A 16,807-nucleotide genomic window follows, 5' to 3' on the forward strand; every position below is an offset into this window, starting at 1 on the left:
TAGGGCTAACTTTGATGTGATCACTACTTACATGCGCTGTTTCATACTTTGTCATACCCGAATCTAAGAAAAAAGTGAAAACTTTCAAAATTTATGATATAAATAAGTCATAAATATTTGTGTGGTTATAATCATCTCGTTAAGAATAAAATATGTATTTTAAAATTAAATTATTATGAAATATAAGAATATATCATTCCTTTTAAAATTATCTAACTATAAAAAATATCACATAAATTGAGGAGGGGAGAGTATCTCACGAGTGCAAAAAGCTACATTTTATTTAGTTGAACTTAAAATAGCTATACTTGCTTCTTTTGTCGGCACATCTACCTTTTCTTTTCTACTTCCCCTCTAATAAAAAAATGTGATCATTTCCTCTTGAATTTCTTCAAAATGATGCTGATTGAGCATAGGTCCACCTCTGTAGTAAAGAAAAATAGGGGAAAGTGGAGGACCCCTCATCCTCTTTAACATTTTTAATGAAGATAATAGCACCAGCTCAATTGGGGGCCCTGTATCTATGATTTCTAGGCAAGAAAGATTTAAGTTGCAATGATTACGACCTAAGTTGCTATAACTCTTTAAAAATGATGTTGCATTCCCCAGGATTCTTCAAAAATGCATTATTTTTTAAAGATATGATATACAATCAAATATTATTACTCCATCTTATATATTTTGTGTGAATTAAAGTTCTACACTCACGAAGTCTCTCATAAGTCACTTCTCTTGAAGTCTGACTTCAAATTAGAGTCGAAACAACATAGATTATTACTTCATCTTATACATTTTGTGTGAATTTAAGTTATACACACTCACGAAGTCTCTCATAAGTCACTTCCCTTGAAGTCTGACTTCAAACTAGAGTCAAAGCAACATAGATTATTACTCCGTCTTATACATTTTGTGTAAATTTAAATTATACACACTCACGAAGTCTCTTATAAGTCACTTCCTTTGAAGTGTGGCTTCAAATTGAAGGTCTACCATTATAGCTACATCATAAAAACCTTTCCTGGCAATAGGTACTAATTCTTAGGTACAAAACATGTAAAGTTCGTTGCTAATTTTTAGTTACATCATTTCTTGCTACTACCACATATCACAAAAAAGTTATTGTGGCTAAAGTGTTTAGGTGCCAAAATTGGTACATTTAGTAAAATGTAAGTCTTCCATTGTAGAGTAAAAAGGTTTTTCATGAATGTTTTGAAGCTAATGAGTATTTGAGCCTGTTTGGATGGGCTTAAAAAAACAGCTTTAAGCTCTTTCCCCTATTATTTTTAGATGCTAAGCCAAATGGACCCAATTATTTTTTTGAGCTTATTTTAAGCACAAAATGGCTTTAAGCTGGCCAGCCAAACACTCAAAAAAGCTGAAAACAGCTTATAAGCAACTTATAAGCCAATCCAAACGGGCTCTTTGTGACCACCTGAGTTTAGCTACTGATTCAACTAACCTACTAAGTTGCATTTTTTTGCGTGGATTGTCCTTCAAAGGCGCTGGTCTTTAATTTTTGTCCCTCAAATTGCTGGTCTTTAATTTTTGTCCTTTGTTTACAAAAGTGGCGAAAATAACCCGAAGTTTTGGGTACGAACCCCGCTCAGTCAAAAAAAAAAATCGCAAAACTTTTGCTTTTAAGGCTTAACATTTGTCCAAAATTAGGCCTATTCAGGCAAAACAGTTTGTCCTAAGGCCTAACTTTTGCTAAGCAGCTCTGCCTTGCAATTTTTTTTTAACTGAATCGGGGTTCAAACCCAGAACCTCGGGATATTTAGCAAAGTGAAAAATTAAAGACCACTCCCGAATAAGGACAATCGTGCAAATTGTCCACTAAGTGATCCTCGTTCATTCATTTCATCCTTGGTGTCCACCTCAGTGACTAGCCCAACTAGATTATTGGGCTCTTTTTTCATTAACTGATTGGGTTCTTTTTCAGACATGTCAAGATTAATTAAGAGAGTCCAATTGTTAGTAGAAAAAGCCCACAATTTTATAAGAAAATTTCATACAACGACGAAATAGTACCCTTAATTATCATTTTGTAGATATTTTCAGCTAATTATCCAATATAACAATAGTTTACATTCTGCAGCAATTTAAGCCAATCAATGTATATCTTGATTTTAGGCTCCCTTGATTCAAATCCTCACATTTTCCTTTATCAATTTATACTTGAAGTTGAACCTGACATTTGAGGTTCTTGGGTATGAATGAGTTCGAAAAATCAGTCGGTTTTTCAGTTACTGAGATGAAAATTAAAGGTTAACATTGTTGGTGCATATTGGACTTAGAGTTCCATCGTTGAGTTTCAAATTATGAGTATGAAAATTCTTGTTTGTCGTTGCTCGTGTTTGAAAAATAATAATTTAAGTATTTGTTTGCACATATGTTGGATACTATTGTTAAATGTAGAAATCATAAATTCAATACTTTAGCGTTCCAATATTAATTTGAGAGTTGAATCATGAAGAAAAAACTACAGAACTCTATTGACGAATTCAAGCTTAGAACTTGAATTTTTGTATCTGAGTTTTGAAATTATTTTTGATTGAGTGTTCTTCCAAAAGTCTAGATTCGTCTTAGGGGCTTATATCTCAAATTTGGGACGATTCGATGGATATTGGAGGTGGTTTTGGCCAAAAAATCGTGCGGATTGCCCTTCATATGGATTGGTCATTAAATTTTGCCCCTCAAATCGGTGGTTTTTAATTTTTGTCCCTACTTTTCATTTAATGAAAATTTGTGGGCCAAAGTACCCTATCTATGAAATCAAAGATTTGGGTTTAAGAGGCAAAAGTTAAAGACCAGTGATGTAAGAGGCAAAAATTAAAGACCACCACCGAAATAGGGCATTTGTGCGAATGACTGGTTTTTTTAATGGTAACCAGCAGTGTATGTCTTGAGTATACTATGTATCACGATTGTAAGTTTATGTATCTTATATACATAAAACATACCCATAATATACATACACTTTACATAAATGAGACATTTACACTTGACATAAATGGGACATTTCTTCTCTAACCTCGAAAATCAATATAAAAAGTAAACTTTTTTGCACCACCACAGCGCATGGAACATTGTGGAAGTGTAAAAATTAGGTTGGCCTACATATTTTCAAGTCTATGAAGTTTTAGCTTAGCACGACGCGTGACACCCCATGCCAAGTCAATTTTAGCCCTATTCGAGTCTGTTTTGGTTTAAGAAATGTGCTTTAGTCTTAGCATGTTTTCACATATTATAAATACATATTAGACACATTTTTAAGAGGAGATTGGAGGGGATTACACTAGATTAGAGAGAGACGACCGAAAGATGAAGAGGAGATTCAATGACGACTCAAGTGCCTTCGACCCTAACCTTTCTTCTCTCTCTTCTCTTATTGTTTGTTAGTTTTAGATTCGTGGTGTTTCATGAATGTTGTAATTTGAATCTTGAATTGTTTGATTGATTTATCATATTGGTTAATTTATCTGATTTTGCATTTAATAATTTGATTGTCTGGCCAACGATACTATCTACGAATCCAAGATTGAATTCAGAGAGAGGATTAATCTGGATTGCATATAGGATTGAACATGGAAAGTTTTTGAAATTGGGCCTCGGAGAATAAATTCACGTATTAAAATTAGCATAACTTTATACAATTATTTGGTAACAGAAATGGGAAAAAAATATTGTCATGTGGAATATAGTATAAGTTATACGATGTTTGGTTGATTTTTTCTCCTTTTCCCACAAAACATATTATTGCTAATACATTGTTTGGTTCATCCTTTTCTTTTTTCGTATAACTAATACATATATAAGTTATGAGAGAATCTATGTAATATTTTATGTAGAGTAGAAAATAAAACAACTAACACATGAATAACTAAACCATGCATTACTTAATATTCTAACAAACAACCACACAACCCCTAATTATTTCAAATTACACTCAAAATAGTTAAATAGGTAAGATAAAAAAATATCGACGCATTATAAATATCCCATATTTAAAATCTTAAACCAAATTACGCACACACCTAACTTTTAAAGAAAACAAAGCTGAAAAATATCATATTGACAATGATACCCCTAACGCTCATTATTTATGGAGTGCTTTATTTATTTTCATAAGTGGAATATTCTTGATATAGAGTAGGGGTGGAAAACGGGCGGGTCGAGTCGGATATGGGTCGGGTCGAAAATGGGTTGACAAAAAACGGATCAATTACCCGACCCGCCCATATCTAACATGGTTAAAAAATGGATTATTCGACGGATAATATGGATATCCATATTATCCAAAGTTACTTCAAAAATGTTGGCTTCATGTAGCCAATATGGAGAAGGTTAATTTACCATTTTGTCCACGAATCCAATCCCTAGTACATAGTTGCGCCTCAACATTTTTGGGAAGAATAGAACTATGAACCTTTTCAATGACACGACCTCAAAGCAAATATTTTTTGGAAACTATCCACCCAACCCCACCACCCACTCCCCAACCAAATCCCAGCCCCACCCAACGACCACCCTCGAATGCACTTCATCTTCACCTGCCCACCCCAACTCCATCCCATCCCACACCACCACTCCACCTAACCCTCACCCACCCCCCTCCCAAAGCGTCTATTTCATATTTGACTACTTTGCGCTTTGAAGACGGTTCCAAAAAGTGACTATGTTTTTAAACTAGTCACTTTTTAAAAGTGACACAAAAAATGGCTATTTTTGTAAATTGACCATTTTTGAAAAGTGACATAAAAGTGGTTATTTTTGCAAAAATATATTTCTCGCAAAACGATTGAAAATGCAAATTTGCAAATAGCAACTTTTTTTGTCATTTTTAAAAAAAATGATCACTTTACAAAAGTAGTCATTTTTGCGTCACTTTAAAAAAATGGCTAATTTACAAAAGTGACCACTATCTTAGAAATGACGTATTGCAAAAATGGTTATTTTAATACTTTCGCAAAGAAGTTATTTTAAAAAATGGCTACTTTTGCAAAGTAGTTAGTTTTTAAAGTAACCACTTTCACAAAATGAGTATTCATGAAAATTGACTACTTTCAAAAAGTTACTTTTTTAAAAATTATCTATTTTTATAAAGTGGCTATTTTTTAAAGTGACTACTTTTACAAAGTGACTATTTTTGAAAAATAGCTACTTTTCGCAGTTAATATTTTGAAAAAGCGGTTACTTTTGTAATGTGATTACTTTTGTAAAGTTGTTATTTTTGAAAGTTACTACTTTCACAAAATGTGTAGTTTTGCAAAGTTGAGAGAAGTGGGGTGGTGGTAGGGAGGTGAGAGGTAGGGGTTGGGGGTAGGTAGTGATAGGGGTAGGTGGATAGGGGTAGGTAGTGATAGAGGTAGGTGGATAGGGGTAGGTAGTGATAGGGGTAGGTGGTTATAGAGGTAGGGAGGGAGGTAGTGGGGGTGGGGGTAGGAGGGGGTGGTTAAGTGGTGGGGTGGGGTGGGGGTAGTGAAGGTGTAGGGGTGGTTAGGTGGTGGGGTGAGGGGGTAGTTAAAGAACTTGTTTTCCTAGAAAAAATGTTTTTAAAAATATTTTAACCAACCAAATATGGGAAAATTGGAAAACATTTCCTCCATACCACACTCACTCTATATGTTGTGGGTTTTATCCATTTTACCCATTAATTTACCCATATTTTAAGTGGATAATATGGGTTGACCCATATTGGACCCATATTAAATGAGTTGGGTATCCAACCCGTTTAAGATGGATTGAATCGGGCGGATAACCATATTTTTTACCCATTTTGCCACCTCTAATATAGAGTATAAATTAAACGGAAAAGGGCCAAAATTACCCCTGAACTTTGAAAAATAGTTCATTTATACCCTTCGTTATACTTTAGGGCCAATTATACCCTTACAGTTATACTATGGGGTCAATTATATCCTTATGACTAACGGCTGCCACGTGGCATCATCCCAACCCTTCAAAATTATTTTACCCTCAAATAATTTTTTACCCACTAAAATAACTCAACAATTTTTTTTCCAGCAAAAATAATATGAAATTATTTTTATTTTTTTTCCTGGAAAAAGTATCCGTATTATTTTTGCTCGAAAAAAAAATCGGGTCGGGTTGAGTTATTTTAGTGGGTAAAAAATTATTTGAGGGTAAAATAATTTTGAAGGGTTGGGATGATGCCACGTGGCAGCCGTTAGTCATAAGGGTATAATTGACCCCATAGTATAACTGTAAGGGTATAATTGACCCTAAAGTATAACGAAGGGTATGAATGAACTATTTTTCAAAGTTCAGGGATAATTTTGACCCTTTTCCGTAAATTAAAACTAATCAGATCCTAAAGCAGGTGTGAATATCGGATAAAAATACCAAATTGACGATAATACCCCTAGGGCTCATCTAGTCATTGACAAAATCAACCTCTTGGCCAGGGGCAGCGGGCAGAGCGTACCCGATTTAGGGTGAAGTGAAATCGCAGCCTTAATATAAAAGAGCTGAGAAAAGAGGTATTTCTCACAGTGTATATTATTGAGATTAGCTTCTTGGCCTTCAATCAAACACTGCTCTCCAGAAACACAACAGATTAATTTTTGGGTATGCAAACAAAACCCCCAATACTACTACTCATATATCTTCTACTATAATGTCTTCTTCTCAAATACTACTGATATATTTCTTCTGCCCTTTATCATCCATACTCATAATGAATACTACAAGGTTTTCTTCTTTTACCCATCCCTTTTATTCATGCCTATCTATATCCTTTTTCATTTTTTTTAGATGGGTACAAACATTGACAGAATTAATTACCTATGTCTCTTGTTAGGGTTTATTTTGTTTAGTTTTATTTGTAGAAGAAATTACTGGTATTGAATTTACATTGCTAGATTACATGTGTACGGAGTTACCTATGTTAGGGTTTAGTTTTTTCTGGGTGCATTGGTTTTTGTTGATTTTGAGCTCTAGGTTTTCGAATTTTACACTTTTCCCCATCAAGTTTTAGCATGTGTGTTTTTTTGTTCATTCCTTTGTTTACATTTTTAGCTTGATTTTTTTGTTTTTACCTATATTGCTGTTAGGGTTTTGTTTGTTACTGATTAGTTTTTCTTTTCTGGGTGAGAATTGTTTTTGTTATTTTTGAGCTCTAGGTTTTCGAATTTACACTTTTTCGGATCGTTGATTTCTAAGATTTTGTTTTGGGTCGGGTCGTTCTACTACCATTATCAAAAGAAAAAAAAATGTTTTTTTTTTGTGGGGGGGGGGGGGGGTTGTTTTCATATTTTTAACTTTGATTTTAGCTGAGATACCTGTATTGTTATATGTTGGTACTAAAATTGGTTGAGTTAAGTAAAGAGTTTTTGTCTTAACATAGGCATATTACTTCGTGCCCTATTACTTCGGTTCAACAGCGCTATCAGCCATGTCATGTGTGCTACGTGCACCTTACTATTTTGAAAACTAGTATTGAAGTAAAGAAGGGTAGAGGGGCAATCCCATTACCCACTTTTTTTTCCTTCTAAAAAAATGTTTTTAAAAAATTTGAAGCAAACTCCACCTTATTAAGGCCCAGCCTTTTTATCCGCAAGGATGGCCAAGTTGGTTGAGCAGGTGATCTCCCTAACGGGGGTCTCAGGTTCGAAACCCCCCGTATGTTTTCTCGGTCAAGCTCGTCGCACAGAGCTTGCCTATTGCCGTTTTCTTTACCTCTCCTGTGTGGTTTATGGGCTATTACACTGGAGTGGGGTTTACCTTGTGCGCACCCGAAGGGTAGCGGCTGCGGATTCCCTTGCCAAGAAAAAAATATTAATTAAGGCCAACCTTCTCTTTTTTCTTTAGTAGATAATGTTGTGCATTTTCCTTATTAGGACCCAAGAAGTTTCATATCTCCATTGTGTACTACTTCATCTGATATTTATGACACCATGGGCTAATCAACATTTGGCTTCAAAAGATGGAAAAGGAAGAAAGAAAAAAGTGGTGTTTCTATAAGTTGGAAATTGGTTGCGCATTTGTTTTATATTGTATTTTTGTCTCTCTGAATATAATTGAAAAGTACCTGCCCTACATGTCTTTCCTTTTTGGTGCGGGACAGGAGAAAGTACTTCCTATTTTAAAGAAAAATATGATTTTGCTAATTGTTTACATGTCTATGTAGCTGATCCTTAGTAATTTGCGTTTGAAATAGTCAATTGACTAATTGGTTGATTGATTGATGTCGTATCTGTTAACAAGCAAAAAAGCTAACATAAATGTTGCGCTGCAGGCATTATTGGGGTGATATTCAGTTTATTTGTTGGATGAGAAGATCTGCGACACAAAACAATCATGGCAGACAATACTGAAATTGATGACCGTGTGGATCTTGATGATGAAAATTATTCCGAGGAAGATGAAGAACCAGAACTGATAGAAGATGAAGGAGCTGGAGAAGTCAATGATGAAAATGGCGAAGAACAATCATATGATTCCGGAGGTGGAGATAGTGGGAGAGAGCAGTCTCCAGAAGAAGCAGATATGGGCGACGTTCCGGAGCCTGCTGCAGATGAAGAAAAAGCTAGTGCTTCTCTTACTGAAGAAGAGCAAAAGGAGCATGCTGAACTTCTAGCTCTCCCTCCACATGGCTCTGAGGTTTTCATTGGTGGGATTCCTCGAGATGTTACTGAGGAAGACTTAAGGGATCTCTGTGAACCACTCGGCGAAATACATGAGGTATTGTGGAAGTATTGGAACAGGCATAAATATTACCTTATCAAAAGAAAAAAAAAAGTATTGGGACAAGCATATGTTTGTGACAGACTTCAATTTGTTTGCTTTTCCCTAATTGTGGAATCGTCTCATATCTTGGCAGGTCAGAGTCATGAGAAATAGGGATACTGGTGAAAGCAAGGGTTTTGCCTTTGTAGCATTCACAACAAAGGATGAGGCACAAAAGGCTATTGAAGAATTGCATAACAAAGAATACAAGGTGATTTCTACATCCACACTTGGCTTCATTGATCATATTTTTCTGTTGAAGATTTTTTTTAGTAACTCTATCTTCTCTTTTAGTGTGTTGTAATTTATTTGTTTGTTTTGTGTTCATTATAAACCCAGGGAAAAACCATAAGGTGTTCACTATCAGAAACTAAATACAGATTGTTCATTGGTAATGTACCAAAGAGCTGGTCTGATGATGAATTCAGAAAAGTCATTGATGAGACTGGTCCTGGTGCAGAATTAATAGAACTCATAAAGGTGTGTTTTGACATCCCAAACACTTCTATAAATTGTTGCGACTCTGTCATGGACATCTCATGGACAATTTTAAACTTTTAATATTTGACTGAAGGATCCTCAAAACCCGGCACGTAATAGGGGTTTTGCTTTTGTTGAATATTACAATAATGTCTGTGCGGATTACTCTCGGAAAAAAATGGCAAGTGCAAACTTTAAGCTGGAGGGAAATTCACCAACCGTCACCTGGGCCGATCCAAAGATTACACCGGATCATTCTGGTCCCGCTTCTCAGGTATCAAACCATATATCTCACAGTTATTTGAGTATGAGCTTTTATGAGATCTTAAGCGAATACTCTTGATGTTTAGTTGTTACTATGAACCTTTATCAACAGCAAAATGATTATACCCTTATTCTTTTTCCTACAACAACATACCCAGTGTAACCCCACAAGTGGGGTCTGGGTATGGTAGAGAGGCTTTTTCCTATTGTGGGTTTGTGAGTTCTTCTCTCCAATTGTTGTCCTGTTGGCTTGAATGCAGTACATTATCTGTTCTGACTCTCCCTTTGTATTTCCAGATAAAATTGCTTTCTTCTTCTTTTCTTTGTTTACTTCATGTTGATGTGGCTAGGAGTGGGAACGGGGATAAGGCTGGTATTTGTAATGTACATAAAATTTCTCAGCTTAAAAGTTTTACTAAAATGAACATAGGGTTAAATTAGCCGAATACAGTTGTAATTTATAAAAAATTTATGTCTATAATCTCTTATATTGTAAATATTTGTATTAATTATATTATTTATCTTGAATATAGACATAAATTTTTTATAAATTTCAACTGTAATAGGCTACTTTAACCCTATGTTCATTTTCAATTTAGTCATTAGTAAAGCCGAAGTCAATGGGGGTACTACTCTGAAGAAATTGAAACCTTGAGCTCGAGGACGTAGTTGTCCGATAAAAAGATCTACCTGTCATATAAAAACTATTCGTTTTATCCGTATTCAGACCAAAAGCTGACATAAGATGTTATGGGTAGAATTCTTTTTTTTTCCTTCTAATTTTGTTCACATCTGAATTTTTACATCAGAATTGGATTCTGTTTGATTGTATTCAACCGTGAACAACTAAGATTCGTAAATCTAGTGCCCCTGCTAAAGGTTCTCTTCAATGATGATGGAATAGTCGAGTGATAGTGGAAGAAGAACAAGTAAAGAAACACAAAATAGAAATAGTGAAGATGTAGAAATAAAAGTTTGACACAATTGAATTCAATATACAATAAATTGCAAATAAACCGAATACCTCCTACTTGGAAATTTCAATTAAGCACCAAAAGCTATTTGGAACCCCAAGAGGCAATCAAGTCAAGCCAGCACCAATGAAGGTTTGGAAGTTAGTAAAGGATACAACCTGTATTCATCGAAGTCTAGCTAAGAATGAAGAAAAACCTTAGGAAACTATTTATTCTATGGGTTACATTGGTCATATACAAGTAACGAAAATAACCTTGATACTAGGACTAAGAGTAGCTCATCCCAGGATCCTATTCCGCTGGTTAGGAATGCAAAGCTGGCATGATCACTACCACTATAACCCTGAAAAGAAAAAAGATGTCATAATGAGCTAAATCACATAGTTGGCATGATATTAGGTTTCCTGATGTGTTGCTGAATCCATACGAATCAATTGCCTGATTGAAGATTCACCTGGGCAAAACAATGAGACCTTTTCTGACAGTATTATTAAGCGATGAAGAGATGCGAAGCAAGGGGTCACCGCTTGGGGGCAGCCATGCGCTTTAGATAAATGTGCGCTTAGAGAATGACGGACAATGTGATTCCCATGAGAAAACAGTCTATGTTTCGAATCTCATCTTTGAGGAGTTGGATGCTTTCAACTTTATCGTAAATTAAACGTTGAAACTAGTAAAATTTATTGAGATTGGATTATTGTATCACTAAAAGTCATAAATGTCTCGTTTTTTTTTTTTTTGAGAATATATGTTGTATTTTTTACTTTTCCGCACATAGTGCACTTAATTAAAGAACCATGCTCATCACTTCTCGCTTTTCGCTTCAGATCCCCGGACCTTGGCTTTTCGCTTTTAAAAAATACCTTTTTCAATTAACCCTTGTCTGCTAGTTTGCACATTGTATTACATATCTTTTGTTGTCTTTTCCAGATTAAAGCACTTTATGTGAAGAACATTCCAGAAAACACACCCAATGATCAATTGTATTACATATCTTTTGTTGTCTTTTCCAGGTTAAAGCACTTTATGTGAAGAACATTCCAGAAAACACACCCACTGATCAATTGAAGGAATTATTCCAACGCCATGGCGAAGTTACCAGAGTTGTTATGCCGCCAGCCAAGCCTGGTGGTAAAAGAGACTTTGGATTTGTCCATTATGCAGAAAGGTCAAGCGCTCTGAAAGCTGTTAAAGACGCTGAAACATATGAAGTTAATGGTAATGCTTCTAGACATGTAAATACCAAGTGGGACACATACATTGCATATAGGAAAACTCAGGATCTACATCTGACTGTTCCATAGGCCCTCCTGTAAATCACTTCTCCCCTTCTCAACAAGAAAAAAGACAACACGAAAAGAAATAAATCATGAATAGAGAGAGGAAAGGTGAGGGTGACGATTTTTTTTGGGGGTGGGGGGGAGGGAGTTCCTTAAATTTAATAATTTTGGTTTTAAAATCTCTAGAACCGTCAGTGACCCAAAAAAAGAAAAAGAGAAAGAAAAGATTGAAGTAGTTTGTTCAGTCTCAGGGCATACCTAAAGTGATCAATGAGTAGAGATGAATGTGCTTGAGATATGTTTTTTTTTTTTTTTGGGGGTTTATGAAGTACTTGATGATCTGAGAATTTTCATGTGAGACTTCAAGGATCTATTGGAACTTTTAGTACCAGTGAGGCATTGTGTTGAACAATTCCTAGTTTGCGATAATTGATATTTACTTGGGATTTACTAAATCCAGTTGTAAAATTTAGTAATGAAACTCTTATATACGGAAGATGTACAGATGACATATTTTACTATATCATAGATGGATATTTTTTTGATAGGTACAAGTAAATATGATGGATGTAGATTACGTCTTGATGTTAGGAGGATATTAAAGAGATCCAAAGAAAAAATGCCGAAAAGTGTTGTCAGGAGTGTGAGGCCTATTTTGTTTTTGAATCAAAGCAAGCTGACCTTGGGGTGAAAGCAATGCAGATATAGCCTGTATTTGGATCAGCTCTCATCCTGTGTAATTATTTTCACGACTTTGAAACAATAAGTCTAGACTTTGAAGTTTGAGCTATACCAACAGTAAAGTCAGCTTACTTCAGTTGTCAGGAATCTGGTGCCTGTTTCATTGAATCAAAGCAAACTAACCATCTAGACATAACCCATTTTCATATCACCTCATCCTCTGTATTTTTTTTTTTCAAGATTTTGGAATATCACTGTTTGGGCTGAACCAAAAGTAAGATCAGCTTTGTCCCATTGTGATTGAGAGGCTTTTCTTTTCCCTTTTCCCATCTGACCTTGGGTTATAAGCGATCTATATTCAGCCCAGTTCCTGCAAATGTTTTCTTTCAAGAGTTTGAAACAATAAGCTCCAAATTTGGGACTGGATCAACCTATGATTGACCTGTGGGATTACACTGGGTATTATGTTGAGCCACCTTATTATCTTGTTCATGCTCTCATTGACAGGCCTGAGCATGTAGTGGGAGGGGGGTTAAGTTGTCCCACATCACTTGTGGGCTGTGGAATTGGTCTCCTTGTATGGTTTTGGGTAATCCCCACCTCATGACCTGGCTTTAGGGGTTAAGTTTGGCCCAAGGTTCATTTTTTTATCTGATGCTTTGTTGCATTTTTACTGTAAACCACTAAACGTAGGCACAGGGAAACTGCTAGAATCATTTTTGGAATATATCAAGTTTGTTCTGAGTTTTGGTTAGCACTATGTTGTTACATATATTAGGCTTAAGTAAGAAGGAACATAAAATTGGAAGACATGCGGCATCCTGCACCCGAGTATGTGGCCTAGTGGTCAATGAGGTGGGAGGAAAATCATGAGGTCTCAGGTTCAAATCCAACCGAAGAAAAAACACGAGGTGGTTTCTTATCATCCGCCTAAACCTTGGTGGAGAGTTATCCTTTGCATGTGCTGGCGGGAGGTAGCAGGCACTCGGTTGAATAAGTCGAAACGTACCATAAAAAAGGCATCCTATCACCTTTACCTCAATTTAGTCTTTCCTTAGTTTGAATGGCTAAAGCAAGAACACTCCGAAATCATTGAAATATTATAGCAATAGTGTCATTCCACAATTGGGTTTAAATTCCTTGAGCTACCTGGTAGTTTATTTGAAGACATATTATATGGTTAAAAATAGTGCTTTAGTATTTCAAATTACCAAAGGATCATTTATGCATGAGTATGCTTCGATATTGTAAATTCTAGAGTTAAAGTATTTGCAAATACTAATTTGGGCATGAGTATTGCAAATACATAACTTTTGTAAAATATTGTTTCTAAAGGTACAATCAAGTGAAATACTGGTGCCCATTCACAATTATTTTTTAAACTTTATAGAAACATTTCTTACCAATGAAGTTTATGGCCAAACATGTTTCAAGTTTCAACTACCATAGAATTTTCTCAACTTCGATTGATTTGCTCTTTATTTTTTCAACTTCGACTCAAATATTGTCCAATGCCTAATAAAAGGGTCGAACTGTCTATGGGTTGATAGGTTTGGTTGTTGGGTGCTGGTATATTTCCTGCTGATAGGGTTCTGGCTTTGAAGAGTGTTGTCATCATTGTATTGATAGGCGCTTGTGTAAATACTTTTAGTTTCTCTCTCTGAATTATATTCTAGATTTTACTGCGCATTTAGTAGTATGATCTCATTTGATTGGTCTAAAATTTTGACGTCAAATTGTGAAAATGTACGGCCAGAACATACCTTGATGTTTTTGTATTTACATAATATGGAGGTTTACTTAACTTTTAAAGTATGGAAATAGCACGAGGTTCCTTTTCATAATATGAAAGGGGGTATTTTGTGCAAGTTAACACTAGGATTTTGTTATTTTGTGCAAATTAACACAAAGCTGAAATTCACAAATTTATTCATGGTTTACTGTATGATGCTTCTCCATTCAGAGGGTAACATTACTTAACATGTGTAAGTTTATGATAGTGATATAAACTTGTGTAGTTTTCTACTAAAATTATTTTTTGATATGTGAGCTGAAAAAGCAGCTAGATGCTTTCCTTAAATATTGTATGAGTTCTGTGTTTGCTGCTGTATTTCAATCAATCTGTCCATGATTCCTCGGCTGAAACTGGTTGGGTCAGCTATATGAATTCTCTATATCAGTTCCTCTATATACTAAACTAGTTTCTTATCGATTTATTTAACTAGGCAAATAACATCAAGTGGATGTGGATTGCAGGTCAGGTGTTAGAAGTAGTTCTTGCAAAACCTCAGACTGAAAAGAAGTTTGATGCAGCCAGTCCTCACAATGCATTACCCCATCCTAATTATATTCCCCATCCAGGATATGGTGCATATCCAGTGAATCCGTATGGTGGACCTCTAACTGCTGGTTATGGTGCTGCTGCTGCGTTCCAACAGGTGCTTTCTGTGTACTTCATGTCTTCATCGTCGATTCTTCACATTGTCATTGATCATATTCATCTCATAGACTATTATTCTTTAGCAGCCTATGATATATGGTAGAGGACCGATGCCAACAGGTATGCAAATGGTGCCAATGGTTCTACCAGATGGTCAGATCGGCTACGTTCTGTAAGTTCCTATCAATATTAACATTTTGGTTGCCTCTAGCCCGTCTTCTGAAATACTCTCTCCATCCTAATTTATGTGACACTCCTTCCTTTTTAGTCATTCCCAAAAAGAATGACACCTTCTGTGTTTAGTAACAAATTAACTAAAAACTTTCCATTTTACCCTTAATGAAACAATTTATAGCCACAAATATTTATGGCATCTTTTGGACCTCAAGTTTTGAAAGTTTTCATTCTTAATCTCCGTGCCCAGTCAAACGCCTTCACATAAATTTTTGGGACGAGGGAGTATCAGTTTAAAGTTTCTTCATCACTAGCGTAATTTTCAGTTTTTTTCATATAGTGGAGACTGGATGATTGCATTATAACTAGATGTGCAGATAAATGGTGAAATATTGTAGTTTTGCTAATGACAATACCTTAGAAACACTGAGGAAGTATTGACTCTGCATAGAATAAAGCAAAACCTTTTACCCTTGTGATGTTTTCCTTGCAGCCAGCAGCCAGGAGTTCAAGCACCACCTGTTCGGCCTCGGAGGAATGACCACAGGAGCAATGGTGCTGGTGGACCACAAGGACGAGGAGGATCCAGTGGGAGCGGAGATGATTCCAACCGGGGTAGACGTTATCGACCATACTAGAACGGTCAAATGTTGTAGTTGATGGTACTTGTTACTTGCATTGAATGCCAGACCAGTAACCTAGGACATATGTTTCCTATTCCCTCTTTATTTTAAAAAAGAAAATGAAGCTAAAAATGTTAGACCAATCTCAGCAACTTAATGTGCATTGCAACTAAACAAGGATGTTGGGGATGCTTTTGGGTGTTCCATAATCTTGCCTGCTGGACTTTTAGTTCATAAATTTGCTTCTCCAATGTTGGGGTGAATGTTCATGAAATGTTGAGATGAATGCTTTGAGTTTTTGTAGTTTCATTGTTTGTCATTGTACCAGATGTGGATTTTAGATTGAGTAGCCTTAGATTCTAACTGCAATGACATGACAAGGTGTTGGATTATGCACCTTTAGTCTGTCATTAACACTTTTGGGGGATTGATATGCTTCGCTGGGTAGCCTTGTTGACAGTGGCAGAACTAGGAATTCATACTAGTGGAATGAAAAAAAAATACTAGAATGCTGCACCCATGATTTGAACCGGTGACCTAAAGCAGCTTTTGAACCACTTATGTCGCTACATTAGGGTCTACCCTCATGTCAAGGGGATTCAGCGATTTGTTTTGATTGATTTCAGAATATTTTTTTGGAAAAAGGAAATATATTGATCCTCTTATTTGGACCTAGCCCCCCTGCCTATATTATATGTATAAAACCAAAGCATATGAATACTACTGAAAATGATGATAGTGCAGAAGTGATGGACATATGGCTTTCCTTTATCTAGGAAATAAATCCAGCCCCATTAGGTAGATGTATCAAGCTTTCATGTCGTTGGAAAATGCAGCTCTTGGTCTTCCCATGATTTCCTGTTCTGGAGAAATTAAAACGCGAGTTTTGCTCAAACTTAGAGTGGTAGAAAAGTTTACCAAATTATTTACTGGCCATAGATCAACAACAACATACCCAATGTAAACCTACAAGTGGAGTTCTGGGTGGGGGGGGGGGGGGTTGTGGTGGGGGTGTAGGCAAATAATTAATTCCAAAATAGTATAACAACTGGTTGAACTAGACTTTCAAAGGTAGGTGATAAGTAGGTTGCAACTGATCAAATATTGGTACTATAGTTACTCACGGGATTTTGTTTGGTTGGC

At 35.8% G+C, this 16,807-nt stretch overlaps 1 protein-coding gene across 3 annotated transcripts; it reads left to right on the top strand.

Moving 5' to 3' along the window:
- The first annotated feature begins 6,429 nt into the window (after nt 1-6,429).
- Nucleotides 6,430-15,971, top strand: LOC132632055 (heterogeneous nuclear ribonucleoprotein Q). Of its 3 annotated transcripts, none has more exons than XM_060347853.1 (9): nt 6,430-6,588; nt 8,258-8,703; nt 8,843-8,959; nt 9,088-9,228; nt 9,323-9,502; nt 11,480-11,684; nt 14,684-14,865; nt 14,951-15,039; nt 15,535-15,971. In XM_060347853.1, the coding sequence occupies exons 2-9, from the start codon at nt 8,320-8,322 to the stop codon at nt 15,677-15,679; spliced, it is 1,443 nt and encodes a 480-aa protein (XP_060203836.1). In that variant the 5' UTR covers nt 6,430-6,588; nt 8,258-8,319; the 3' UTR covers nt 15,680-15,971. The 3 variants fall into 3 exon arrangements, with proteins under 3 accessions (XP_060203836.1, XP_060203848.1, XP_060203841.1); XM_060347865.1 differs by having other exon boundaries at nt 14,954-15,039; XM_060347858.1 differs by having other exon boundaries at nt 6,555-6,711.
- Nucleotides 15,972-16,807: the final 836 nt, after the last annotated feature.

This window comes from Lycium barbarum, chromosome 1 (genome assembly GCF_019175385.1).
Source record: "Lycium barbarum isolate Lr01 chromosome 1, ASM1917538v2, whole genome shotgun sequence".
In the NCBI taxonomy this organism is placed as follows: Eukaryota; Viridiplantae; Streptophyta; class Magnoliopsida; order Solanales; family Solanaceae; genus Lycium; species Lycium barbarum.